The 24471-nt window shown below is 47.8% G+C and overlaps 12 protein-coding genes across 12 annotated transcripts; 2 read left to right on the plus strand and 10 right to left on the minus strand.

Moving 5' to 3' along the window:
• Window positions 1-116: 116 nt before the first annotated feature.
• On the minus strand, window positions 117-4337 carry HD556DRAFT_1331074 (chloride channel). The gene is made up of 18 exons (XM_041301747.1): window positions 4111-4337; window positions 3164-4059; window positions 2944-3105; window positions 2846-2888; window positions 2695-2784; window positions 2554-2637; window positions 2385-2503; window positions 2313-2326; window positions 2169-2262; window positions 2070-2120; window positions 1919-2020; window positions 1445-1870; window positions 1248-1390; window positions 1130-1199; window positions 887-1076; window positions 692-837; window positions 538-640; window positions 117-485 (listed from the first exon to the last, which is right to left on the minus strand). The coding sequence occupies exons 2-18, from the start codon at window positions 4040-4042 to the stop codon at window positions 421-423; spliced, it is 2781 nt and encodes a 926-aa protein (XP_041165513.1). The 5' UTR covers window positions 4043-4059; window positions 4111-4337; the 3' UTR covers window positions 117-420.
• Window positions 4338-5211, plus strand: HD556DRAFT_1331078 (uncharacterized protein). Its single transcript, XM_041301748.1, has 6 exons — window positions 4338-4495; window positions 4555-4696; window positions 4747-4823; window positions 4880-4885; window positions 4935-5007; window positions 5067-5211. Exons 1-5 carry the CDS (start codon window positions 4384-4386, stop codon window positions 4979-4981), a joined length of 384 nt encoding a protein of 127 aa, XP_041165514.1. The 5' UTR covers window positions 4338-4383; the 3' UTR covers window positions 4982-5007; window positions 5067-5211.
• Window positions 5212-5354: 143 nt separating this feature from the next.
• On the minus strand, window positions 5355-6291 carry HD556DRAFT_1331080 (uncharacterized protein). The gene has a single exon (XM_041301749.1). The coding sequence runs from the start codon at window positions 5865-5867 to the stop codon at window positions 5469-5471; it is 399 nt and encodes a 132-aa protein (XP_041165515.1). The 5' UTR covers window positions 5868-6291; the 3' UTR covers window positions 5355-5468.
• A 25-nt stretch (window positions 6292-6316) lies between these two features.
• HD556DRAFT_1331083 (fungal-specific transcription factor domain-containing protein) lies at window positions 6317-10650 on the plus strand. The gene is made up of 11 exons (XM_041301750.1): window positions 6317-6842; window positions 6899-6931; window positions 6990-7044; window positions 7238-7807; window positions 7857-8214; window positions 8268-8332; window positions 8388-8614; window positions 8663-8822; window positions 8880-8994; window positions 9046-9505; window positions 9558-10650. Exons 1-11 carry the CDS (start codon window positions 6562-6564, stop codon window positions 10222-10224), a joined length of 2991 nt encoding a protein of 996 aa, XP_041165516.1. The 5' UTR covers window positions 6317-6561; the 3' UTR covers window positions 10225-10650.
• A 1772-nt stretch (window positions 10651-12422) lies between these two features.
• Window positions 12423-13382, minus strand: HD556DRAFT_699836 (uncharacterized protein). The gene is made up of 4 exons (XM_041311343.1): window positions 13217-13382; window positions 12918-13166; window positions 12637-12807; window positions 12423-12587 (listed from the first exon to the last, which is right to left on the minus strand). Exons 1-3 carry the CDS (start codon window positions 13280-13282, stop codon window positions 12673-12675), a joined length of 450 nt encoding a protein of 149 aa, XP_041165517.1. The 5' UTR covers window positions 13283-13382; the 3' UTR covers window positions 12423-12587; window positions 12637-12672.
• A 31-nt stretch (window positions 13383-13413) lies between these two features.
• HD556DRAFT_700059 (uncharacterized protein) lies at window positions 13414-14719 on the minus strand. Its single transcript, XM_041311345.1, has 3 exons — window positions 14123-14719; window positions 13806-14068; window positions 13414-13745 (listed from the first exon to the last, which is right to left on the minus strand). The coding sequence occupies exons 1-3, from the start codon at window positions 14442-14444 to the stop codon at window positions 13545-13547; spliced, it is 786 nt and encodes a 261-aa protein (XP_041165518.1). The 5' UTR covers window positions 14445-14719; the 3' UTR covers window positions 13414-13544.
• Window positions 14527-15946, minus strand: HD556DRAFT_1488875 (uncharacterized protein; the record flags this gene model as incomplete). The annotated part of the gene is made up of 6 exons (XM_041308771.1): window positions 14527-14669; window positions 14727-14793; window positions 14859-14979; window positions 15029-15039; window positions 15099-15372; window positions 15428-15946. 6 exons carry the CDS (start codon window positions 15944-15946, stop codon window positions 14609-14611), a joined length of 1053 nt encoding a protein of 350 aa, XP_041165519.1. The 3' UTR covers window positions 14527-14608.
• A 500-nt stretch (window positions 15947-16446) lies between these two features.
• HD556DRAFT_699881 (uncharacterized protein) lies at window positions 16447-18371 on the minus strand. Its single transcript, XM_041311344.1, has 6 exons — window positions 18162-18371; window positions 17380-18113; window positions 16983-17324; window positions 16813-16933; window positions 16681-16747; window positions 16447-16625 (listed from the first exon to the last, which is right to left on the minus strand). The coding sequence occupies exons 2-6, from the start codon at window positions 18025-18027 to the stop codon at window positions 16565-16567; spliced, it is 1239 nt and encodes a 412-aa protein (XP_041165520.1). The 5' UTR covers window positions 18028-18113; window positions 18162-18371; the 3' UTR covers window positions 16447-16564.
• A 475-nt stretch (window positions 18372-18846) lies between these two features.
• HD556DRAFT_1331119 (uncharacterized protein) lies at window positions 18847-20493 on the minus strand. Its single transcript, XM_041301751.1, has 6 exons — window positions 19843-20493; window positions 19482-19791; window positions 19402-19412; window positions 19238-19356; window positions 19115-19181; window positions 18847-19056 (listed from the first exon to the last, which is right to left on the minus strand). The coding sequence occupies exons 1-4, from the start codon at window positions 20134-20136 to the stop codon at window positions 19294-19296; spliced, it is 678 nt and encodes a 225-aa protein (XP_041165521.1). The 5' UTR covers window positions 20137-20493; the 3' UTR covers window positions 18847-19056; window positions 19115-19181; window positions 19238-19293.
• Window positions 20494-21900, minus strand: HD556DRAFT_1331134 (uncharacterized protein; the record flags this gene model as incomplete). The annotated part of the gene is made up of 6 exons (XM_041301752.1): window positions 21502-21900; window positions 21141-21450; window positions 21065-21075; window positions 20901-21018; window positions 20781-20847; window positions 20494-20722 (listed from the first exon to the last, which is right to left on the minus strand). Coding segments are annotated over exons 1-6 (944 nt in total), but the record flags the coding sequence as incomplete, so codon positions are not given.
• HD556DRAFT_1331139 (DUF1771-domain-containing protein) lies at window positions 21878-23166 on the minus strand. Its single transcript, XM_041301753.1, has 7 exons — window positions 22946-23166; window positions 22676-22892; window positions 22615-22625; window positions 22426-22546; window positions 22303-22369; window positions 22177-22249; window positions 21878-22114 (listed from the first exon to the last, which is right to left on the minus strand). Exons 1-6 carry the CDS (start codon window positions 23117-23119, stop codon window positions 22186-22188), a joined length of 654 nt encoding a protein of 217 aa, XP_041165523.1. The 5' UTR covers window positions 23120-23166; the 3' UTR covers window positions 21878-22114; window positions 22177-22185.
• Window positions 23167-23401: 235 nt separating this feature from the next.
• On the minus strand, window positions 23402-24407 carry HD556DRAFT_1429459 (ornithine decarboxylase antizyme-domain-containing protein; the record flags this gene model as incomplete). Its single annotated transcript, XM_041304814.1, has 4 exons — window positions 23402-23588; window positions 23638-24076; window positions 24165-24298; window positions 24352-24407. The coding sequence occupies 4 exons, from the start codon at window positions 24405-24407 to the stop codon at window positions 23402-23404; spliced, it is 816 nt and encodes a 271-aa protein (XP_041165524.1).
• Window positions 24408-24471: the final 64 nt, after the last annotated feature.

A 24471-nucleotide genomic window follows, 5' to 3' on the forward strand; every position in this document is an offset into this window, starting at 1 on the left:
GATGTATGAAGTGTGAGTGATACATTAATGCTAATGATTTTCTTTCTTAAATGTTCTCTTGAGGTACCATCTTGCAAATTGAGAGTCCAATCATTTTACAGCACACATTTATAATAATGGCTAACAGATTCTGATAGTTCAGTTGGGACCAAGTGCTGGTTTAAGAAAAATAAGTAGATACATTTGAAATAAGTAAGGAATAAGTAAGCTCATGATTTACTGATCAGTGGTACTGTGGTTGTGATAACTTAAGGTCAATAAACATGCTTACTAAGTTACAGCAAAGTATTGTCTGTCAGTAGTGTACTTCGTACTTCGGGTTTGGGTATGCAACCAGCATCCACAAAATAATTTCATAGTGTGTCTGTTGATCACGTCCATTAGCTAACAAACCAATTGTGGCTGCAGGTCACAAGTTTATCATGATTTTTCCTCCAATTCGCTGAGAAATGCTAGCCATGTCTTCTTGTCGATTACGCCTTCATCTGAATAGTGCAACTTCAGCAACACAAAATAGGAGTGAATGAATATTCATACAGTCACCATCAGTGTCTGTCACTATAACATAACGTGCACCAAGCTTCACGAAGAATTGGTGAAGGAGCTCCAAAGGCGAGTTGGACTGAATCATCAATGGCGCCTACGTCCATTTGAGTGTCTGTACACCATAAAATCAAACGAAAGGAAATACCTGGTCCATGTATACGCTGAAATCGAATAGATCGTCTTCATTCTGCCCTGGCTCTTCCACCCAGGTCGAATATGAAGTAGCCAGTGCCTCATCCGAATAGGTAGTGTGGAAGCGAACCTCTTGGGTTGCTCTCTCCGCTACGACGGCTATATTTTTTGTCAGATGATATTTGTATGGGAAAATGAGGGTATCTACCGAGAGCATGCTCTAGTTCGCTAGCGCCAATGTAGCCAACCATGCGCAGACCATCTTCGTCGCATCTTTGCCTGACAATAGGGAAACCACCATCATCACGCTCAGCATTCAGAAGTGATTGCAATTGCGCCCGAAGACTTTCAACGGTATTGTGTTGGTCAACCCTGATCACATCCACATCTCGATCGGTCTAGAAGTGATACTAAATCAGATCTCAACAATGAATACTAATGATGCCCTTACCACTTCCTTGATGGACAGATTTGACCATAAGTATTCGTGTTTAGCATCTAGGTACGGAAGTTGAGATAGCCTGTGAAAAGTGTCAGGAAGACCGGTAGAGTTCGGACTAGGTTCTCACTCAATGACCAGGTCATAAATTCCCTTAGGTTCCAGGGCATCGGCTACAGTCTTGGCAACGAGAACAGACAGCATGACAGGAACAGCATACGTGAGAGTATCGGTCAGCTCGAACATGATGACCGATAATGACACCGTCGTTCTCTGAAGACCTACAGTCAACTTCTTGGTACCGAGGACTTGGAGCCGGTTACTCACAGTGACGCCAGACAAGGCCGCTGCAGCTCCCACCATTGCATAAAGGCCAGGCACGACACAATCCATGTCACCTTCGCATACATCAAACACAATGCTGTTCGGGTAATGGTACTGAAGCCATTGCACAGCAATGCCAACAATCCGTCCAGCACATGCACCTACCCCGAGGGTGGGTATAAAAATCCCAGCCGGCAATTTGATGCCAAATGTAATTATGGTCAGGAAACCCTTGACTATCATGGCAACAAGGATCGCTCGCACAACGGACCAAACATGGTCGAAATTGCTTGGATCCAGGACACACAAATTGAAATGTGTGTTTTTACTACCTGTGCGGCATTCTGAGAAGAGATTATAAACAAGATCTGTGCCCCCCATGCGCGCATAGGGACTTGAAAGGCACAAGACGGTGGTTACGAGGGTCACCTACATCATTAAGAAGGCTGGATAACGGACAAACAAGGTGACGCTCACAAGGATGACTTCTACAACTGGATGCGCCTTTAACCATGTTCCGCCACGAACGTCACGACTCCAGCGGTAGTTCAGCTTGGAAAAATACGCGCCGTATACTCCCTGAGACCTCGTTTAATGAGCTGTCCTCCAAGAGAACCGAGACACGCACTCCAAGAACTCCAAGTAGGATGAAAAATATCAGCTCGTATGCATGCCAATCCTGTCAGATATAATGAGCAAGTGACTAGTCAAATGCTGCGTTCCAAACCTTGTCATAAGTGACTTGGAATAATACGACTTTACCAGTTCCGAAAGGATTAAGGAACCGGAGGGTCACGGCCGCTATCATCGCGCAGAAAAAGCTAGAAAGTTGAATTCAACACAAAGTCATCTTGGAATGTATGGTGGCTACCTTCTCCACATAACCTTGAAACATCGAACAGCAGATTTAGAAACTGATTCACGCACAACGGAAGGATATTACCTTTGGCGGGAAGAAGTAAGAGACTTCTTCTAAGCTAAACAGGGTCCCACCAATGGGTGCCCCAAATGCAACAGCGACACCTGCCGCGCATGCTGCACTCAGTATCTCACGACGTTTGGCTGCAGAAAAATATGAATATGGAGAAAAAACTTGAACACTGGAAATTAACCTTCGTTATTTTCATACTTGGTATGATAACGACTGATGATGTTGCCTATGCAACTCGCAATGTGAACGAAAGGTCCCTCCTTGCCTGAATTTCGGGCCCATCAGTGATCGCGTGCCAAAAGTAACTTGCGAAAGTAATCACCAAGAGACAATCCTGAGCTAACTGACAAAGCCAGTCCAAGCGCTTTAATAAATAGCACGCGCCCACCGAGATAACCATGAATGACGAAGCCTACATCAATAGAAGAAATTGAAAATGAGAGATGGCCATTTCAACTTTGACCGTCACAAACCAGATAAAATCGTCTTGATTTCCGGAATTCCACTCCCTGCAGCCTGTTATGGCATATCATAATCAGTGTGGGCACTCTGTAGAAAGACTTGTGCGTACATAGTACATCACACCACGCTTGGGCTGCAAAGAGCTCGGAGCGTTTTGTTCACCACTCTTGTTAAAATCCGGAGACAGAACTCCAAATTCTTTACGAGTGACGAAGGACGTCGACGCCGTGAGATTGATTGTGAGGAGCGACGAAGTGCTTGCCAATACAATCTAAGGATGTATGAGATGTCGTATGACCATAATTCAGCGACACAGCCGAGAAACCTACCGCAATGACTGTCAACGCAAGATACTGCACAACACTATCTTCACCTTCCAATCTGCTGCCCGTCCACGACGCAAAGACATCTGACCAAGTCCTCCAAGCGGGACAATGGCCATCCAAAGACCCATACTCATCGGGCAGAGGACAGCAAAAATGCCGTGCACGCCACAATGCGGTCTTACAGTAGCCTTGTTTCACATCAAACAGCCATTGTTCTGCACGGACGACAAGAAATGCAACTACGGCAGTGAGGAACCCGACGACGGTGACAATGATCCACCCAAGGCTCTTGTCGAACACAAGTCGGACTCTGGAGCGGATGGACTTGCCGCGCCGGAGCCGAGCAAAGCGGACCGAATCTTTAATCGAATCGTGAAGCCAGTCAATTGAGGTGAACGAGGAGTACCATACGCGGAATCCATTCGTTCGAACGTCGATGTCAGTTTCCGCAGCATCGGCATCGGCATTTACGAGCGGGGCATCGTAGGCAGATATGGACCGCTGCTGGGAAATCCGCCTGTGGTGTGTACTTTGTGTAAATGTTGACGAGAAGGCCGATGGAGAGTCGGGAACAGAAATAGTCCCACGTCGCGTTATAGGAAGGCTTGGGAGAGTAGGTCTGCGAGGAGCAACCCAAAGACTAGGTTGGGTGCGTGCGCGACGCGGGCGAACGATGGGCAATGTTCCGTAACCGGTGCCGCTGGGGACTGCGCATAACGCAGTCGTCTCATCGTCTGCTTGATTTTGTGCTATGGGTGTCGGACTCGGATAGCTTCCAATTTGTTGCAGGCGTTGCCTGCGGTAATCGGTATCAGATGGGTCACTCAGAAGTCCAGAGGGAGGATCAGATTGAATGGTCGCGAGGAGTGGTGAATTTGGCATTGTACGGCAGGATATGTCTAGTTTTATATCAGCATTACGGCAGCGCGTCATGTTGCGTGAATTCATACACAATTGCTGCAGTCGACGTTGACCGCGTTGGAGAACACAGAGAGGGTGACAGAACAAGACTTGTTCAGTTTATGCTGGTGTTCTATCGCACTCAGGCTTCTTCAATGAATTTCTTCTCTCCGCCCAAGGTCCAGGCTTGAGCCTGAGAGTCTGACTTACCACGCTGTCACTAAAGGAGTACTCACCGTTTAGGCAAATTTATTTGTTGCCACAAAACAAGACCAAATAACACATCAAAGAATTCAAACTCTTACACTGACAACCACTCAGAAATGGCAAACACGGGGCTTGGTGTGCCAGTCAAGCTACTCCACGAGTCCTTAGGACACATTGTTACCGTGGAACTCAAGACGGGCCAACTTTATCGTGGAAAACTCGCCGAGGGTACGTCTATTTTCGAGCATCACTGTCATAGATCCTTTCTGATTCATCTACGCTGCTAGCCGAAGATAACTTGAACATCTCACTCAGAGATATAACAGTAACAGGACGAGATGGCCGTGTATCACAACTAGATCAGGTGTATATCAGGGGAAGTATGGTCAGATTCTTCATTGTGCCAGATATGCTGCAGAATGCCCCCATGTAAGTTGCATACCATCGGATTTCGAGATCACCCTGACCTTGTCGCTTAGGTTTAAGAGAGTTGGTCCCAATGCCATGCGCGGAAGAGGTATCGGTACTGCGCGTGGTCGCGCTACTATTATGAGAGGTCCGTTCTTGTGTTTTTCTGTGTCGCATGATTCACTGACTGAACAAACTCTTTAGCGAACGGTATGGTTATTTTTATTCTTCTGGAACCCGGATCTAATCGAAATGACAGCTCGTCGGGGACGTGGTGTCCCTGCCCCAAGAGGCATCAGGAGGTGATCTGATGACGCTCCTGCGGTAAAAATGTACATATTTTCATAATTCTGTAACTTGTGCAACGCCAACCTGTTTTTTGCCTGCAAAGGTCCCTTCGCGCAACTTATTTTTGTTGCAAGCTAGGGGCTTGTACTAATGTATCTTGAAATCCGCATTCATGTGGAAGAGCTTTGTTACGTTGACGCTTAAGGGTTTATTGAGCATGGAAGCGAGCTTACAGATGAAGAAATTTCAGAAAAGCTCGTTTCCAACTCTTTGAGTTTCGACTTGAATATAGTCCCGGGTGAGATGGGATCATCCAAGCAAAATGCAGGAGCTAGGAAGTCATGGATTCTGTTAGTCTCCATTAAGATCAAATTTTCTGAAGGGATTGGTTTGGATAGCAAGAAGACTGCCAGCGCTTCGAGGTAGTAAAATCGGAGTAACCCAAGATGCATCATGATTTTAGTTTTAAAATAAGATTAAAAAAATCTAGTCGTAAGTGATCTCACTAGAAGTCAGAGACACGCCCTTTGAAACTCCAGTCACCGCCGTCATCACTCCACTTCCTGACGGGCTCCCTTTTCGGACCTCCTTGTTCGCCAGTTCTGGGATTGACATCACCATCAAACTCAGGTGTTAAGGGTTTACGAGCGTCAGGGTGTAACGACATTTGTGCCTCTGTTTCAGCGTGGGAGAGGGTTGGAGATGAGAGGGGCATTTGGGCACTACGCTGTAGTTCTTCGAACTCTCGTTGAAGTTCACGTGGAAGGGGAGGAGGGGAAGGTCTGTTTAAGTGGGATGAACTCATTCCCCGTGTCCCGATTACGAGGCATTCAAGTTGTGGGGCTGACTTGGCGGCCAGCGAACGGAGCCGAAGAAAGGGATATAAGGACATGCGGAATGGCATAAACGTCTCTTAAAGTTTAACAAGCTCACACCGGGCTACTGGTGGCAGGTGCCACATCAGGAAACACTTTGAGTATTCATCAAATTGGAATGACTCACCAACAAAGTTCGCCTGTAATACAAGGCCTAGATGATCAAGTACTGGTCAGGTGCGTTGGTCAACTGACCGAGGGACAAAAAGAAGACCAAGTATGTAGCCAGCGAAGTGGTTTGGTGTTCAGCGATCCGGTTACCGGCGGCAAAACCTTGACAAAAGGTCGATCAGCGATCGCAGGCTCGATGATTTTACTTTAGAAGGATTTAGGCTGCTTTAAGGGTGATAATTAATTTTTGATATTGTAATTGGATAATTTGGATTTTATCGGCTTGGTTTACGGCACCGAGAGTTTAAAGTCCGACTAGCAGCACGTGAGAGTGAATGCAATGAGCAGGGGAGGGGGGAAATAACGTTGCTGACCAAAATATTTAACCTGAATCGTAATGCTATGTTTCCCTGTCTTCTTCACTTTCACACCTCCCTTCTGTGACCAATATTCACTATAGGTTAACCGGATATCAGGCCAGTCTTAATTGTCTTTCCGTGACCGTGTTATTTTAGTTCCCTCAAAGTGCTATCGTGGATCTTCCTGAATCATTCCTCCCTTGACCCTCCTTTTGATCTTCGTATCCTTACAAATCCGTGCCCACTTCTTCATATGCATTCTACTCGTCCCTACTACTCTTCAAACGTCTATTCATCCAATGTCGTAGATATTGGCGACCCTTATGCCGCATCCCAGCAGCCCATGGCCAGCACCTCTATGGTCACTCTCCAGCAGACCCAGTCGTACTCCAGTGACCAAAATGCCTACAAAAAGCGAAAGATCGAGCGAGCCTGCGATGCCTGTCGCCGTAGAAAGACTAAATGTGATGGCCCACGCATGCCTGGCAATATCTGTACCAACTGCGTACAGAATCGCAAGACCTGTTCTTATATGTATGTTCGAGCATATCATACAAGTGAAAGTCACTGAACGATTACGATTCTCACAGCGAAGCTTCGAAACCTAGAGGTCCTCCAAAGGCGTATGTGCTACCTCCGTTCTCTGACTAATTATGACAATAGAACTGAGATCGTGTACAGATATATCACCGGTCTCGAGGACAGGTTGGAAAGAATGGAGGCACTTTTAAAGCGGGTGCGTAAATCTCACGTTTATTGATCCCGCCCAGCATGGTGGGTGTCTCGAGAATGTGTCAAGGTCTTTAATGCAACCAGACCTTCACGCTCTATCCCATGTCTCTCCGAGATATGATGGAAACCGTAGTTTATCTTCTGATACTTGGCTTGTCTTCTCTGTCGCTCCTGACTGACTGACGATTGTTGTATAGCTCCGCCCTGAGGCTGACTTCTCGGAAGACCTTGGTGCACCAGTTGTCCGTGATTCTTGGAAACATGATGCAGAACCACAATACCGTCGTTCCCCAGATGAAAAATCATCATCGCCAGTCGCTCATTTGCGATCTCGTGGGTCACCTAGCCTACCCCCTGTTGGCAAATTCTTGCCTTCATCTAGTGTTAGTGTCAGGAGCCGGCGTTCCGCGGGCACTTCTCGCACTGATACAGACTTATCATCGGACGCATGCACTTCCTCGGAAAGTGAAGAAGTCGGCGAATTGAGTCTTTCCCGGGGCATGAAACGTTTAACCATTCGTGGGCTCGAGCCTGCCCAGGAACATGGCTCATTGGTGGATAGTCAAGTTCGCTTCCATGGCAAGAGTAGCTGCTTCAAACTCATCGAACCAACTCGAAAACTCCGCGAGGAACACATCAACCGCATATTTCAAGAGTCAGGCTCAACTGATGCCGAGAGTGCGTCGGGTAGTCGTAGCTCACCGGAATCAACGAGTTCTGTCATTTTTACACCAACGCGACGACCAGAATTCTGGACCACGCCTTCAGTAAGCGTTCATTCTCATCACGCATCAAATTGCTCATCGCTTGTTCTAGTGGGAATTTGCTTTCGAAGGTTTCCAAGATAGGCTCGAGACGCTCCGCCACTCACTAACAAAGGAATTCCCCCCACCTGACTTGGCTGACAGTTTGATTAATTTATTCTTTCTCCATATCAACCCTCAATGTCCGCTTTTCCATCGGCCGACATTTGAGCACCAATGGCAGCAGGGTCTTCAAGAAAAAGATCCGTGGTTTGGATGCCTGTGCTTGGCGCTATTTGCTGTGGCTAGCCGCTGGTCCGACGATCCCCGCGTATTGGATGGTCATGCGTATAACATACCCGAGGCAGAGATACCTGATGAAGATTGCAAGTGGCAAAGAGCAGGATGGAAGTACTTCAGCGCAGCAGTTGGTATGTTGGCAACCACATCAATTTGTGCTCATGGATCTCATTATTCTCTGCAGATGTTCATCGCGATTCTCGCAGCTTGTTTCATCCCCCTGGCCTGTTTGAGGTACAGACCATGTCTGTGAGTAAATTCACAAAGACAGCAGTGATTTATAAAAATATCCTATCTACCATAGTTGCTAGGCATGTTTCTACGCGGTACCGCCTTTCATCCAGTGGGATGGCTCTTCATCAGCATTGGCCTCCGCAAAGCTCAGGATGTTGGCGCACACCGCAAGAAGATTTACGGAGCAAAGCCAAGTGTTGAGGAGGAACTGTGGAAAAGAGCATTTTGGGTGCTTGTGCTTTACGACCGCATAGGAAGTGCTGCTCTTGGACGACCATGTTGTTCTGGGGAGGAAGAGTAAGTCACACGATTTTTACGTGACCCTTCTGACACATGCTTATCCAGCTTCGATGTCGACCTTCCCCTGGAAGTCGATGATGAATACTGGGAAACCAAGGATCCTGAGAAGGCATTCCAACAACCACCGGGAAAGCCATCAAAGATAGCAGGGTTCAACTCCTATCTAAAATTGACTAAAATCTCCGCATACGCTTTAAGGACCATTGTGCGTTTTCCCACCCCGCAGGTGTCTTTTACGAGTGACTAACTTTCATTGGCATAGTATGCCCTTGACAGGTCCAAATTATTGGTTAGTGCCGCGCGCCCGCGGTGGCATGAAGTTTTGAATCACCTTAGTGCCGCAATGAATGAATGGGTCGACTCAGTGCCCCCTCATTGTAAGTAATTATTGATTATGGTCATCGATATATCTCACGCTTTGATCACAGTGCAATGGTCGCCTCACATGGAAGATTCATTCTTCGCTAACCAATCGGTTACACTGTACACCACCTATTACCTTATCCACATCCTCATTTACCGCCCCTTCTTACCCGGTTCACTTCGCTCCCTTTCCAATGCTGCCCCGCACGCAAACATGCCCGTCCCCTGTATCGCCATCTGTGTCAACGCAGGAAAATCCTGTGCGAAGATACTGCGGGCACAGATTCAAAGGGGTATATCTAATATACCCACGCTCATTTGCGGGTCGCACATGTGCGCTGCGATTCTTCTCATGAACTTTTGGGATTTGAAGTGGCAAGAGCGCAATCAACTCCAGTCTGGTGGAGTGGAGGATGTGAAGCCGACACTTGCGGTTGCGATGGCAGAGCTCCTTGAAGATGTCTCCTTTTTCATACAAGTGCTTGAACATCTGAAACCGCGATGGAGAAATGCCGAGATGTATCTGTACGTCACGCAAATTATTGTTTGACCGTTACTGAGGTTTGCTGCTGTCTAGAAAGGACCTTAGTAGTTCAATGCCACACAGCCTCAACGGCTCTGGAAGCGGTGGTCACAAAGGTAATCTGTCACTCCAAGGCTATGGGGGCAAAGACGACGCGCACACACTGTTGCCGCTACCAGAACATCATGCCCATCCTCCGGATTATCCCCCTAATCCCTCATCAACCTATCATCCTGCGCTGCCGCCAGTCACTAGATACCCATACGTTCCACTGGCTGAGCCCGTTAACACCAGTCCTCAGTGGTTCGACTTCCCGCACCTCACCAGACATCCAGTTCCTGCAGTGCTACCCTTGTGGGCGTCTCATGAGCTAATGCAAAGCGGGACCACCCCTTGGAACCAACTGCAAACTTGTCCCTCGTCCTTGCAATCTTCTCATCCTCACAAATACGATCATCCCGTCATTCATCATTCTCTAGAAGCTCCGAAAGCCTCAATCACCAGTCTCGACTCTGGAATAATGATACCTGCGAACCTTGTGCACAGATCTGATACAAGATTGCCATGTGACGACCCCGTGCCATGTCCGCAGTTTGAACCTGCGATTTCGTTCAATAATTATACCCAGCATAGTGGCAATGGCCAAATGCGTGAAGCCACCCATCACACGTACACCACTCATTCAGAATCCAGGTCTGTCTTTCGTTTGGTTAAAACTTAGTCTTCTCACGCTGTCCTTTGCCGTAGGTACGAGTGGCCAGCAGCTGAGTGGGAGCAAGCGTATGAACCTCGATCATTGATTGCCGACCCTTCTCCACCTCGTCCCAGTAACATACTGCATCCCAAGGGGAGTGAATACTCGCAAGGGCACATCGTCTATCCCGGGCACTATTAACATCAACGGGTAAACAAGGGATTCGCCGTCTTATGTATTTTCCATGATCAGTTTCATGGCGTTTGATGTCGAGGCCTCAGTCGATGATGTACTTATCTTCTAGTTTACATACCATCCATCTTAGTGTTTGCTGTAGATCGCGGCTGTTAGATTTTACGGTGCTTTCTGCATGCAATGAAGAGCTCCCTAGTTTATAGGACTATACAGCTGTGATAAATGATCTAAATTTCGGCTCATTGTGAATCACACATGAGCACGAGATACAGGTCAGCTGCAAATATTTCGGCCAATATTCGGACCGACATATGTCATCTCCCTGTTCCCAATGAAGGGAGAACAGCAACTGTGGCACGTTTCGCTATGATTAGGGTACGGGGTGTTACCCAATACCTCTGCGTGCTAGTAGGGGTACTATCAATAACCTTGAGAGACGCCGCACTCTTCGATTTCTTTCCGGTGTGCCTTGCACCTGACACAGATGACGAGAATCTTCAATCTTCCTTGATGGGGTTATAATAGATAGCATTTCCATGCAACGCGTGCCTATGCGTGCGTGAGATAAGCCAGCTCCTGACGCCATCTCGACAAGCGAGCGCCATTAGGAGTCGTTTGGGGTGCAATGGGGAGCGAAACATCGTGGTTTCTAGCGGTACACACGATGCCTTCAAGGCACGGAAGAGACGAGATTTCTGACGGGCCAGTGCACCACGTGCATTTATCGTCTATATTGCCGATGGGACCCATGGTAATGCTCAACCACTTCACTGGATTATGCGTGGAGTGGAAGACATGTGGCTAGAAATAAATGCTACGAGGAGACGACCGGATGAGAGGGAAACTGTGGTGAACTTTGGTTGCGTATGATTGCGCACTCAATGCGAGACAAGCGACAGTACCACAGAGTCACTGTCACTGGGGTGGGCCAGTGAAAAGACGGGCCGAGGAGGGGGAGAATAGCGCGACCAGGCTAACAGTTGACGCGTTGGGCGCCTACACAAACACAGTGTACAAGAAGCAGAAAAGGTCAAATGTAGAAGGTCATTGAAAAATTTATGCAGAATTGCATATAGTTAGCATGCCCTAGTAGATCAACCAGAACTTGAGAAGACGAGTCGAATGAATTTCGCACGAGGTTAACTTGACGTTAACGGACGTTGCCGCCGTCAGGGGTGTGCTGTCGACGGGCAAGTGGGAGTTAATTCACTAAAGATACGGAAATTCACGACAAGGATATGTCTATGCGGTACAAAGGGAATTCTATCCAACCGTCTCAACCGCGTGCAGCCAGTGCGATGCACGTCAAAATGCCTCCACAATTATCCCATGCTCCTCCGGTGGCTCCCTCAAGACTCTCCTATTAGTGAGTCAGGCCGTCAACTTAGTAAGGATTTTATACCAACACATAAGCTCGGTGACTTGAGCAATTGTGTTGGCAGTTTGATGAGCAGGGTCGCTGAAGGTCCGCGTGCCTGCAAAAGGCTCTTCTGTGCCTTGCAAACGCGCATTTTCGGATGCTGGGTTCACAAATCATGTAAAAGATAAATCAAAGAAGGAGAGGAAGTACCTTGCGATGTCGTGAACAGGTTCGGGTTCGGGCAGTCATTCAAAAGTTTCCCATTCCATCACTGGCAGGAAGATATCAATCATGCGCACCTAAATTGTTGACCCTGCTCGGCAATCCATACGACACAAGTGACCGGTAAGATTGGCGGAGCTACCATATACATTGCATGTATCACTTGTACTCACAAGCAATGAGTAAATTCACCGGTACTCGCAAAAGATAAGGAGCTCATGAGTGCTACGTCATGGCAGTTATAAAAGGATATAAATTTAATATGACGCCGCTAGCCCTAACATGAGAAATATGATTTGTCGATAAATTGGGGATGGCAGCTTGAGATCTGTTGAGAAATCCAGAATGGCGTAATCAAAGAGTGCCTGATCTGAATCCACCAAGGTTGAGCATTCTGGTTTCATGTGAAAATTGGCTTCAACCGGACCTACGAAGGTTCATGATCGTAATTTAAAGTTATTACTGGGGGGAGGAAGCAGGAAAATCTAATTGTTGAAAACTTCTGGTGAGAATCGCCGCGCAACTACAAGGTCGCCAGGGTTATTGGACGGAACGCTCATGCCAGTGGCGTCCTGAGGCACAAGAATCTGAGACAATGGTGTTTGACGAGCTCCTGCCGATGATCAATATCACATTGCGTTGCAGGCATATGAAGGATGTACAAGCAACGTATGATGATCCTCGGAAAAGTACACATTTTAACATCGTGTCACGGAGACATCCACAATCGGGATCCCGCAGAGACAAAATCGGTGAAATGAGATGTACAAGGGATGGGTCGTGATTTTCTTGATATGGGAGTACACCGCATGTAGTGGGAATACTTGGTGCGGCTGTTGCATCGAGGTGATGAGCACGCAATACCAATAGCCCGGAAGTATACGACACAGTCGTGATAGATATTAATAACACAAAACCTGCTGCAACACGAATCAAGACTTACATCGTCTAGATCTAAAAACCCATATTGGAAGTTATGGTCGATCGACGCGCAAGGCTTGATATGTCTTCTGAAGGTGTCGCTGCCTGCTGTTAGTTTACTCCCACATACAGAGTACGACGTTGGGTATGCCACACTGTCACCATCTAGATCCGACATCTGCTTCTCCCGTATCCTTCCAGCACGCATGAGTTGTGGGTTGTGTATCGTGATGCACAAATTTCTCAATGTCCAAAATAACGAAACCGTCACCTTTGTGTTCGTCAGAACTTCCCATATCCAGGACGACCTCTATCGCTTACATGACTAATGAATATCCCTGATGTTGCTTTCCGAGGACCTCGGTGCGACCTGCAGTTTGTCCTCATTCCTATCGCCCCCAACTACTTGCTCAACCCTAATCAAAAGACTGGCGTACATAGTGGATACCAAGCAACGAATGTACTCGTCCCTGCCTTGACATTGTACATTTGAACGGGGTTGGCAGACTGATTGAAGCAACTGGGCACATCCGATGCAATGCATAGATTGTCGACGACCAATAAGTACATGTGCGCAGGAGGTATCCATCGTACACCGTGGCAATGGTCATTGATCAGAGGAGTGGTGAAACAAAGGACGGTGCGATGGTCACTGCCTGCCACGAGGACCGTGACCTCCCTGGCTACAGTTAAGGCCGCCTTCTGGTGATCCATCTTCTTGGTCTACAGCAAGAGCATCATCGTCATTCCCTGACTTTTTGCCTGGATGGGAAGGCCATCTATGACTCGACATTTCTGCAATAGCCTGCCGGCGAGTCCAACTGGTCTGTGCGACAAAGGCAGCTAAAGTCTAGAACAAATTGATGACGGTTCGTCGTAAGCTTTCGGGTAAGAACATAAGAACACTCACTAGTAATACGGTACCCATGATTACTCTCTCTTTCCACCGCTCATCACTAGCTGTATCATCGAAATGAGGACGACGCGACCTAGTTGACCATCGTATCGGATCCACTTTGTGAGTAGCTTCGACCGGTTCACCAGAAACAGATGCTTTTCCTCGAAGTATGTCGTACGCTCTAGAAATGGCTTGAAATCGTGCCTGCGACTCCTCAGAGGGATAATGACGAGCGACAGCCGAGTCCGGGTGGTAAATTCGGACGAGTTCATAATCTGCTTTGTGTTACTAAAGGTCGTACGAGGGCAGTGATATAAGATGATACGTGCATCTCCGTTTCACATCCTCCTGGTTTGCACTTCGCGGTAAATGGAAAATCTGGTGCGGCTGAGGATTTGTTTGCGTTGGATAGGGATAGGGATTGGCACTTTTGGACGCGTACGAACGAGAGCTTCGCTGTAAGATAAAGAGGGTGTGCACTCGAGAACGACTCTGAAAAGTGGGCGCTCGCTGCATCAGCGTGCAATAGGCGTCGGAAGATTGGATGATGTGTGCTGGCCAGCCAGCCGCTTGCATGTCTACCCACTTTGATTGAAATTCATTGAACTGACAGCCGTTCCTTTGGGTCCCGTTCCGATCCGGTCGAATCATATTGTAAATTGGAGCTATGAGAGTACCGTACTTGCATCATATCACTACATTGTACCAAAACATTCGGGTATCATACTCGGGTATAAAAAGGGGAAGGATAACATAAAAAAGTATGTGAGTGCGTCATGATGAGGATCGCCGTTCAAGTTAGTTGGAATTAAAATTCACAAACTCACAACAAGGCGGCCAGCATTGAGAGGATCCACTTCGACACGCAGACCCAATCTGCATGACATCTACGATGAGAACCAACTTGTGGGGATACATTTACGATGCACATACCTTTTCCCATATTTTCGAATTGCAGGTTTGATCCTCGCGATGTTATTTTCGGAGTGTTTTCCCCTTCCTAAGCAATTTTGCGATCAATAAGAGACCTATTGCTGGAGTCAAGTCGATGATGGAATGTCTTACCTACGATCACACGAAGTGACGATTCTCCACGGTTCTGAAGCTCTTGAACAGCCTTGGCAAAGGCTAACTTGGCTTCTGAGACAAAGAGTCGGTGGAGATCAATCATGTCGGACCCGAGTTCCTAGGAAAAGCGTCGGACAGCGGCGTGTATGATAAGAACGACAACAAACTGGATTATTCTCTAGATGAGGCTAGAGATAAGTTGGCGAATCCTGCACGGTCTGTCCATCACTCTCATACCTTCAAATATCTTCTTGCTGGCTGCCTTATCTAAGCGCACCATATTGTATTTGTACGCCTCACCCCTCAAGGAAAGCTCTTCAGCGAGCCTTTCGTTGTTGTCAGCAGACGCTTTATCCATCTGCTTGAAACATTTTTTCATATGATCTCTTTCATCTCTGGCTTTGAGACGAAGAGAATAGGCAGCTTCATGGGGGTCAATCTCAATGAGCGATACAACAATCTCTGGAGTTCTTGTAGGTACTAATTCGGGTCCAGAAAGACGACGCGACCGCTGTGTCGAAAAGGTGAGTAGACAGCACTGCCAGATGGATCATGCTATGACAAACCTGAGAAATGCTTCGGACAGACTTTTTCACCGGAGGAACATCAGGAGATATGAGGGGAGTGGGTTGTGCAGGCAATCGTACGCTCGGTTGGCGATGAGACTGATAGGGTGTATGCTGCGAAGGTAGTTGATGAGCGAAAGGGGGTTGATGAGTGGAAGAGGATTGATGAGTGGAAGGGGATTGATGAGTGGAAGAGGGTTGATGAGCGGGAGGGGGTTGACGAGCGGAAGAAGATCGATGAGCGGAGGGGGATTGACGGTATTCGGCCGCTGGACGCAGTGGTGGCGGGTACGAGTGGTGAGTTGATTCTTGCTGCTGCAAGTGGGTGCGCTCATATGATCTCTGACGCTGCAAGTGAGTGATTTCGTATGGTGAATCAGACTCGGATATTGAAGTCCGGGGTTGTATTGGCGGTCGCGGGGACTTTTTCCCGCCAAATATGGATATTATTATCCGTAGCAACCAGGTTGGGCCCTTCAATAGGGCCTCGAGGGCTGATAATACAGAAGGGATGAACATCTGCATGATGAAGTGGGGAATGGAGACAGATCACAGGCCTGGTCGACAGTTAGACTCGAGTAGTATAACGGGCGCTACGCCAACATCTATATTCCACGATGAAATTCAACGTTACATACGCATGAATAAGAGGAGAGTCCTCCAAAGCGCCGTCCCACGAGGTCAGCCTATCATCAGAACTTAGTATGTCACAGCGGTATGCATGAGATGGACACATGATCTATATTTTGAGCAGAGGCGAGCGCTGGATGTGCCCACCTAGTACTTTAAGTCAAAACGTCTGTGGGCACGACCCGATCAAAGATACTGCCGCGATGTGTAGTATAAAGACGAGATTCAAAGTACGGGCCATACGGCCGTCTAAAAGTCTGCCGCAGAGATGACAAAGAGTCTTGTAACCAAAGTTGGCGTACAGGATGAATACATCATATCACTACATTGTTATACACTCCACCAAAACCAGTCTCCTGTACACAGAACAGAACGAAATATACCAAAACATTTGTTATCGTATCATACACACTGGAGTATGAAAAGGGGAAGGATAACACAAAAAAGCATGCGGGACTCATGTGAGTGTCGCCAAAAATTGCCTTTCAAGCCAGCTGAGATCAAGACTCATAAACTAACAACAAGGCAACCCTCGTTGAGAGGATCCACTTCAACGCCCAGACCCAGACTGCATGATACTACAATGAGAACTAACTTGTGGGGTACGTTCGCGATGCACATACCTTCTCGCACGTTCTTGAATTGCAACTTTGATCTTGGGGATGTTATTTTCGGAGTGATTTCCCTTTCCTAAGCAATTTTGCGATCAATGAGAAACCTGTTGCTGGAGTTGAGTCGGTGATGGAATGTCTTACCTACGATCACACGAAGTGATGACTCTTCATGGTTCCGAACCTTTTGAACAGCGTTGTCAAAGTACAACTTGGCTTCTGAGACAAAGAGTCCGTGGAGATCAATCGTGTCGAAACCGAGTCCCTGGGAAAAGCGTCTGACAACGGCGGGTATCATAAGAACGACAACAAACTTGATTATTTTCTAGATGAAGTTGGAGGTAAGTTGGTGAATTCTGCACGGTCTGTCCACCAACTCTCATACCTTCAAATATCTTCGTGCTGGCTGCCTTATCTAAGCGCACCATATTGTCTTTGTACGCCTCACCCCTCGAAGAAAGCTCTTTAGCGCGCCCTCCATTTTTGTCATTATACGCTTCTTGGCTCTGCTTGAAACATTTTTCCATGCGACCTCCCTCAATTCTGGCTTTGCGACGAAGAGAATCGGCATCTTCATAGGGGTCAATCTCAACGGGCGTTACAACAATCTCTGGAGTTCTTGTAGGTAAGTCGGGTCCAGAAGGACGACGTGACCGCTGTGTCGCAAAGGTGAGTAGACAGCACTGCCAGATATATCATGCTATGACAGACCTGAGGGATGTGACTTCGAACAGGCTCGTTCACTGGAGCAACATCAGGAGATACGAGGGGCGTAGGTTGTGCAGGGAATCGTACGCTCGGTTGGCGACGAGGCTGATGGGGTGGGGGTGGTTGATGAGCGGAAGGGGATTGATGAAAGGAAGAGGGTTGATGAGAAAAAGGAGGTTGATGAGCGGAAGGAGATTGATAAAAGGAAGAGGGTTGATGAGAAAAAGGAGGTTGATGAGCGGAAGGAGATTGATGAAAGGAAGAGGGTTGATGAGAAAAAGGAGGTTGATGAGCGGAAGGAGATTGATGAGTGGAAGGGGGTTGATGAGTAGAAGGGGATCGATGAGCAGAAGGAGGTTGATGAGCGGACGGGGTTTGATGAGCAGCAGGAGATCGATGAGTGGCAGGGGATTGATGAGCGGGAGGGGGATGATGAGCGGAGGGGGATTGACGGTGTTCGGCGGCTGGACGTGGCGGGTACGAGTGAGCATTTTCGTATGGTGAATCAGATAGTGAAGATAACCCCAAGGATGGTACCGGCGGTGGCCGGGACTTGCTCTTGAATATGGAGAATAGTGTCCATAGCAACCAAGCTGGGCCCTTCAATAGGGCCTTGAGGGCTGATGATACAGTGCCGATGAACTTCTGCATGATGCAGTGGGAGATGGAAACGAATCAAAGGCTTGATTGATCATGATAGTTAAATTCGAGTGGCACAACGAGCGCTACGCCGACACCTATATTCCGCGATTAAAATAATGCATGAATCAAGGGAGAACCCTGACCAAAGCGCCGTCCCATGCGGACGGCTTATCATCAGAAGTTCCAGTGTGCATGGAATGATATTCTGATCAGAGGCGAGCGCGTGATGTGCCCACAGTACCTTGAATCAGAACGCCTGTGGGTCCACATCAGTACTATTGGAAGAATCTTGGTACTGCCTTTGACAAATGGTTTAGCTAATGAGTGGGAAGCACTCCATAAGTATATAGTACATACCGTCTCATCAAGTGCTCTAGAGCTGCTTTGATGCTAGCGAGATAGACCCGGATCATAATTCTGACCTGGGTGTAAGCCTTTGCCGCAATATTGGCCTTTAGTAGTATGAATTCTGTACCATACCCATATCACGTACTAACAATCAAAGAATCTGTGAATATTCGAATCTCCGCAGTGACCGCGGAGCTTCCCTGATGCTATATCCAAGTATGATATGTCTTCTTTCAAGTTGGCGTAGAGTCCTTGGCTGACCATCCTGTTCGCATTCTTTGAGCGCTTCGAGAATCATCGATGCATCACTAGCATGTGCCTTGCGCACACAGTAGGTCCGTACTACTTGGCTTCTTCTGAGTCCCTTCAAGTCAACGCGCGCATGGGCCGCATGGTTCTGCTAGAAGTATATAGGCTCCGCACTTGTGCAAGCGAGGTAAGGATGTCGATGAGTCACGCGCACGGCCGGCATCGGTGTGCAGCAATTATGTACTGTTGTCAGAATTTACATTAAATCGTACATCTCCCACTTGAGCAGACTTTGGTATGAAAAGAGGCGGGCAGTAGTTTATGTACACAAGTTGCGAGGCACATGGAGATCACAGGAAAATTGACATTCAGTGAGTTCACTTGAGACTTACAATAAGGCAGCCTTCATTGCGAGGGTCCACTTCGATCGGCAATCCCAAACTGCACGACATACCTGGTTTAGAAAAACCTACAAAAACGCGTACTGCGATGTGCTTGCCTTTTCGCGTGAGCCAGGATTGCAGGTTTGATCTTCGGGATGTTGTTATCAGAGTGAATTCCCTTTCCTAAATAGTTTCGCTGTCATCACCGAGAAAAATTAAAAAGTTTCATTGTGTATTACCTACGATCACACGAAGTGACGATTCTTCGCGGTCTCGAGCTTCTTGAACGGAAATGTCAAAATAGGACTCGGCTTCTGAAACGTAGAGTCCGTGGAGTTTCGACTTTATTTCTGCGGTTCTGAAAAAGTTAGACAGCGCTGCCCTTGAAAAGAATACAACAAACTTGGTTATTCTCTGCACGAGGCAGGGGTCCGAGCTAGTAAGCTTCCTGTATCCTGCACGTTCCTTTGATTGATTTCGTACCTTGGAATATCTTTGCGCTGGCTTCCTTGTCCAGAAGTATCATGTTTGCTCTGTGTGCCTCACCCCTCTGGGTAAGCTCTTTAGCGCGCTGTTGGTCATTCCTAGCTTTGGCTTCGTTCCTCTCCTTGAAACATTTTCCCATCCGATCTCCCTCCTGTGTGGCTTTGAGACGAAGAGACTTGGGATCTTCATGGGGGTCAATTACTACACGCGCTACAGGTACCTCCGGTGCTTTTGCAGTAGGACATTCACGGGGGTCGATCACCACAGGCACTACCAGCGACGCTCTTGCGACAGGACGATGTGACTGCTACATGTCGAAGAGGTGAGTAAACAGCAGATGTAACATGCTAGAACAAACCTGAGGGGTGGTGGCTGGTGGGGGGTATTGTGCGCCCGACAGGCGATGAGGCTGATACGGCGAAGGCTGCGAAGGCGCTTGAAGTCTATCATATCCCGAAGGGGTCTGGGAATATCGGATCGCTGGCTGGTATGGCCTTTGCTGCGAGGAAGTAGGCACGTAGGGTGAATCTGATGGTGAACATACACCCGAGGATGGTGGCTGCGCTGGCAGGGAGACATTGAACAAGGTGATGCCAAGAGCTATTAGAACCACGAGGACCACTAGTCCACAGACGATGTATAACGTCTCCATGATAATGTGGGGGACAGGGACAAATAAAGGCCCTGGTGAAGAACTAGTGGGGACCCTAACCGTTAAAGCGCCGCCTCACGTCAACCTCGTGTTGATACCGTCAGAGGCTATTATATCACATATTAACAATGAGGCGGATATGCGAATACCCATCCAATCTCATCATTAGTATGTAGCTGTAGCTTCCACAGTAGGTTCGTACTACTTGCCTTTCTCTCAGATAGTTCCTTCAAGTTGGCTAGTGCACCGTCATGGTGCGCATGGACCGCGTTGTTTTGCTAGAAGCATACTATAGGCTCTGAGTTTGCACTTGTGCAAGCGAGGTAGGGATGGTCCTGGATACGTCGATGAGTCACTGCCGGTACAGTAATTAATTATTGAATTTGTTGTCAGAATTTACATTGGTTATGTAATTGTAGTACATTTCCCCACTCAAGCAGACTTTGGTATGAAAAGAGGCGGGCAGTAGTTTATGTACCCGAGTTCCGAGGGAGATCACAGGAAAATCGGCATTCAGTGAGTTCACTTAAGACTTACAATAAGGCAGCCTTCATTGCGAGGGTCCACTTCAATCGACAATCCCAAACTGCACGACATACCTGTTTGAGAAAAACTTACAAAGACGCGTACTGCGATGTGCGTACCTTTCCCCGTGAGTCTGGATTGCAGGTTTGATCTTCGGGATGTTGTTGTCGGAGTGATTTCCCTTTCCTGAGCAGTTTCACTATCGCAGAACAAAGTTGAAAAGTGACATTGTGTCTTACCTACGATCACACGAAGCGATGATTCTCCACGGTCCCAAGCTGCTTGAACAGAAGTGTCGAAATAAGTTTTGGCTTCTGCGACGTAGAGTCCGTGGAGATCAACTTCATTTCTGCGGTTCTAGGAAAAGTCAGACAGCGCCGCCCATGACAAGAACACAACAAACTTGGTTATTCTCTGTACGAGGCAGGGGTCCAAGTAAGCTTCCTGTATCATGCACGTTCCTTTGATTGATTTCGTACCTTGGAATATCTTTGCGCTGGCTTCCTTGTCCAGAAGTATCATGTTTGCTCTGTGTGCCTCACCCTTCTGAGTAAGCTCTTTAATACGCTGTTGGTCATTCCTAGCTTTCGCTTCGTTCCTCTCCTTGAAGTATTTCCCCATCCGATTTCCCTCCTGTACGGCTTTGAGACGAAGAGACTTGGGGTCTTCGTGAGGGTCGATTACTACACGCGCTACAGGTACCTCCGGCGCTTTTGCAGCAGAACGTTCATGGGAGTCGATCACCACAGGCACTACTAGTGGTACTCTTGCGACAGGACGACATGGCTGCTACGTGTCGAAGAGGTGAGCAAACAGCAGATGTAACATGCTAGGACAGACCTGAGGGGTGTAACAGACGGGCTTGGGCACCGAGGCAGGACGAGATAAAAGGGGGGTGGTGGCTGATGGGAGGTATTGTGCGCTCGGCGGAGGAGGCTGATACGGCGAGGGCTGCGAACTCCCAGACGCTTGAAGTGTATAATATTTTGAAGGGGTCTGGGGATATCGGTTTGCTGGACGTGGAGACGGGAGCTGGGGTTGGGATGGCTGGTGGGATGACCCTTGCTGCGAGAAAGTAGGTACATAGGGCGAATCTGATGGTGAACATACACCTGAGGGTGGTGGTGGTGGTGGTAGCTGTAGTTGCGGGGAGACATCGATCAAGGCTATTAGAGCCACGAGGACCACTAGTCCACCGACGATGTATAACGTCTCCATGATGATGATGATGATGATGATGTGGGGGACAGAGACAAACAAAGGACCTATTATGATGGTTGAGAACTAGTGGGAACCCTGACCGTCAAAGCGCCGCCTCATGTCAACCTCATGCCGATAGCATTAGAGGTTATGTCACAGTGGTATACATGGAAATAGATACATATTATACATACAGCAATCACATATCTTTGTTCCGTAGAATCGCATGTTTGAATGGGAGGCGAAAAGGTTACTGCGGCCGTAATACATCGAATCAGATTCGTCGGGTAATTCAGTGTCCACAAAAGGTATTACACTGGATGATCAAGCAAGCTGTACGATCAGAACGCCTGCATTTTGTGGATCCACTTCAACAGGAAGATTAAGCCTTTGACAAATAGTTTAGCTAATAGGCACAGAGGACCCACAAACCATACGTACTGTTTCATCAAGTCCTCTAGGGCAGGTTTGATTTTGGCGACGTTGCCATTGGAGTGCAAGCCTTTGCCTGCATCCTTGATGTATGAGTTCTGTACCGTAGTCAAAGTTCAATATATCACGTACCAACAATGAGGCGGATCTGTGAATCCCCCCGTTGTCGAGCCTCCTTGATAGCTTTATCCGAGTATGTTATGGCTTCCTTGACGTACAGTCCGTGCAGATCTAATTCGCCTGGCTCGCGGTCCTGTTTGCATTATAGAAGTATCAGAAAACGGCCGAGTCAAGTTCGAGCTCCACTAGCATGTGACGAACCAAATTGTTCTCTGTGTGATGCCAATGTCAAGCCAGACCGACACAAAGTGACTCAGCGTACCTCGGAATATGAATGCACTGGCCTCCGCGTTCAATGCCTCCATGGTACGTTCGTGTCTTTTGCCCTTCTCTGAGAGTTCCTTAGCTAGCGCACCCTCACGACGAGAATACGCATCGTGGCTTTGTTGGAAGCATTTAGCCATAGCGTCCCCTTCCTGGTTTGCTTTGGCGCGCAGAGACGTGTAGTGTTCATTCTGTTGATTGGCTTGGTTTCGGTCCTACAAATCAACCGTTAAGGATATGCGAACCACTCGCGGCCTACTGGGCTTACTTGGTATCTTAAACGATCCTGTTGGGGAGTACTAGGCCAAGCGCCCGGAAGAGGAGATAGTGGCTCCTGTGGTCGCGGTGGTCTCTGTGCACCAGTAGGCTTTTCACCTTCTGGCTGAGACGACTCTCCACAAAGTGCTTTGACGATGGAGAAAAGAAAGTCGAGTAACCCCATGATATAGCTAGTGATTGAAATGAAGAAGAATATGATAAGCCCAGCCTGAGCAGGTCAACTTGGCCTTCCATAATAAGCTTCGGGCGCCTCAAAGACAATTCAACCAACAGTCCGTCTTCTCAGATCATAGTATGTGACAGGTCCCGGTCAGCTATGCCAGCGTACATTTGAACAGCCAGAAAGCAGTCATTTGATTGCATACAGTAATGGAGAAATAATTTAGTCCTATATGATGCCCACTCCTACCACATAAGGTTGGTCCACATTCCCTTGACCGTCCACCTAAATCTCTACACCGACGAGGATGTACGTAGGATCAACCTGGAATGGTGGTTTAGTAACGACGCTGCCCCCAACGTACATGAGTGAATGTAACAGTTCGCTCAGACCGTGGGAAAACTTGTTGAATGCGATGATCAAAGCTGAGCACTGGAGTTGTTCGTCGGCTAAATCGAGGAGAGCCACAATGCTACGGTGGTCATGTAAGCACCGACGTTAGATTCTAAAAAGCAACGCACCTTTCGCGAAGAGATACTGCTTGAGCGTTCTTGCCATCGACGTAAAGTGTTTTGGTCTTTCCAGGGAGTTCGAGCACCACACCATCGAAAGAAGCACCCATATTTGGGGCGGCAACAACGACGCTCTTAGCAAAAGGCAAAAGGCTCAATCCATCACGAGGAAAGATGGCCAAAAGAAGATCCAAAGCATCTTTAGAATGCTTTGTAAGTATACCAGTGGCATAGCTATCTTCATCGTCATCTGGTGTCAAAGGCGGGGTGGCAATGTCGTAGGGCGAATTTGTTCTGACAGGAATGTCACGAGGCGGAACCGTAGATGAATAAGGCGAGTACGATGGGTGCATAAGTGAAACATTGGATGTGTTGGGAGACGATGAGTAATTCGAGAAAGAAGAAGAAATTGAAGACGCCGGACTGCCTGTCACACAGTCTGACGACCCTCTGTCGGGAGGGCATTTAGCATTAGGGACGTCAAACGCGCCACTGGAAAAGTCTCAGTGTTTGATATCAATGATGACATGAATAACTTACCCCGGGTCCACCAGAGAAGGTAGTAGAGTAGTAGTACACGTCGTCGGTGCCCTGCATGTGGCAGACGGCAAGTACACTAGGAGTAATGTCAGCAGAGAAAGCCCCATCCCCAACGGCTTGACAGCCGTTGCTGGATACCACAATCAGCTCAAAGTCAAACACGAGAGAGGGTGAAGAGCATACGCGGGGCAAATACTAAATTGCTGTTTCAAAAAATTGGACATGGATGGATTCGACATGTTCTGCCAACTTGACTGGGGTTAAAAGACTATTACGTAGGTGAGAAGTAACGCTAAAAAGTCA

The sequence above is a fragment of the Suillus plorans genome (genome assembly GCF_016647745.1).
Source record: "Suillus plorans strain S12 chromosome Unknown HD556scaffold_5, whole genome shotgun sequence".
Classification (NCBI taxonomy): domain Eukaryota; kingdom Fungi; phylum Basidiomycota; class Agaricomycetes; order Boletales; family Suillaceae; genus Suillus; species Suillus plorans.

Excerpts from the sequence above, each read along its gene's own strand:
- HD556DRAFT_1331074 (XM_041301747.1), bottom strand. The coding sequence starts at position 4,042 with ATGCCAAATTCACCACTCCTCGCGACCATTCAATCTGATCCTCCCTCT. Across the intron at positions 2,504-2,553 it reads CAAGTATGAAAATAACGAAG|CCAAACGTCGTGAGATACTG; the intron begins GTTAATTTCCAG and ends ATTTTTCTGCAG. Across the intron at positions 2,121-2,168 it reads TCCAAGTCACTTATGACAAG|GATTGGCATGCATACGAGCT; the intron begins GTTTGGAACGCA and ends TATATCTGACAG.
- HD556DRAFT_1331078 (XM_041301748.1), top strand. The coding sequence starts at position 4,384 with ATGGCAAACACGGGGCTTGGTGTGCCAGTCAAGCTACTCCACGAGTCC. Across the intron at positions 4,496-4,554 it reads TCGTGGAAAACTCGCCGAGG|CCGAAGATAACTTGAACATC; the intron begins GTACGTCTATTT and ends CTACGCTGCTAG. Across the intron at positions 4,697-4,746 it reads ATGCTGCAGAATGCCCCCAT|GTTTAAGAGAGTTGGTCCCA; the intron begins GTAAGTTGCATA and ends CTTGTCGCTTAG.
- HD556DRAFT_1331080 (XM_041301749.1), bottom strand. The coding sequence starts at position 5,867 with ATGCCATTCCGCATGTCCTTATATCCCTTTCTTCGGCTCCGTTCGCTG.
- HD556DRAFT_1331083 (XM_041301750.1), top strand. The coding sequence starts at position 6,562 with ATGCATTCTACTCGTCCCTACTACTCTTCAAACGTCTATTCATCCAAT. Across the intron at positions 7,045-7,237 it reads TGGAGGCACTTTTAAAGCGG|CTCCGCCCTGAGGCTGACTT; the intron begins GTGCGTAAATCT and ends ATTGTTGTATAG. Across the intron at positions 8,823-8,879 it reads CATACGCTTTAAGGACCATT|TATGCCCTTGACAGGTCCAA; the intron begins GTGCGTTTTCCC and ends TCATTGGCATAG.
- HD556DRAFT_699836 (XM_041311343.1), bottom strand. The coding sequence starts at position 13,282 with ATGAGGACAAACTGCAGGTCGCACCGAGGTCCTCGGAAAGCAACATCA. Across the intron at positions 13,167-13,216 it reads CAGGGATATTCATTAGTCAT|GTGACGGTTTCGTTATTTTG; the intron begins GTAAGCGATAGA and ends ACGAACACAAAG. Across the intron at positions 12,808-12,917 it reads GGTTTTTAGATCTAGACGAT|CCGCACCAAGTATTCCCACT; the intron begins GTAAGTCTTGAT and ends TCGATGCAACAG.
- HD556DRAFT_700059 (XM_041311345.1), bottom strand. The coding sequence starts at position 14,444 with ATGATTCGACCGGATCGGAACGGGACCCAAAGGAACGGCTGTCAGTTC. Across the intron at positions 14,069-14,122 it reads GGAGGATGTGAAACGGAGAT|ATTATGAACTCGTCCGAATT; the intron begins GCACGTATCATC and ends AACACAAAGCAG. Across the intron at positions 13,746-13,805 it reads TCATGGGTACCGTATTACTA|ACTTTAGCTGCCTTTGTCGC; the intron begins GTGAGTGTTCTT and ends AATTTGTTCTAG.
- HD556DRAFT_699881 (XM_041311344.1), bottom strand. The coding sequence starts at position 18,027 with ATGCAGAAGTTCATCGGCACTGTATCATCAGCCCTCAAGGCCCTATTG. Across the intron at positions 16,748-16,812 it reads ATCACTTCGTGTGATCGTAG|GAAAGGGAAATCACTCCGAA; the intron begins GTAAGACATTCC and ends AAAATTGCTTAG. Across the intron at positions 16,626-16,680 it reads ATTCAAGAACGTGCGAGAAG|TCTGGGTCTGGGCGTTGAAG; the intron begins GTATGTGCATCG and ends AGTATCATGCAG.
- HD556DRAFT_1331119 (XM_041301751.1), bottom strand. The coding sequence starts at position 20,136 with ATGGAGACGTTATACATCGTCTGTGGACTAGTGGTCCTCGTGGTTCTA. Across the intron at positions 19,792-19,842 it reads CACCAGCCACCACCCCTCAG|CAGTCACATCGTCCTGTCGC; the intron begins GTTTGTTCTAGC and ends TTCGACATGTAG.
- HD556DRAFT_1331139 (XM_041301753.1), bottom strand. The coding sequence starts at position 23,119 with ATGGGGTTACTCGACTTTCTTTTCTCCATCGTCAAAGCACTTTGTGGA. Across the intron at positions 22,893-22,945 it reads AGGATCGTTTAAGATACCAA|GACCGAAACCAAGCCAATCA; the intron begins GTAAGCCCAGTA and ends GTTGATTTGTAG. Across the intron at positions 22,370-22,425 it reads ACAGATCCGCCTCATTGTTG|GCAAAGGCTTGCACTCCAAT; the intron begins GTACGTGATATA and ends TCAAGGATGCAG.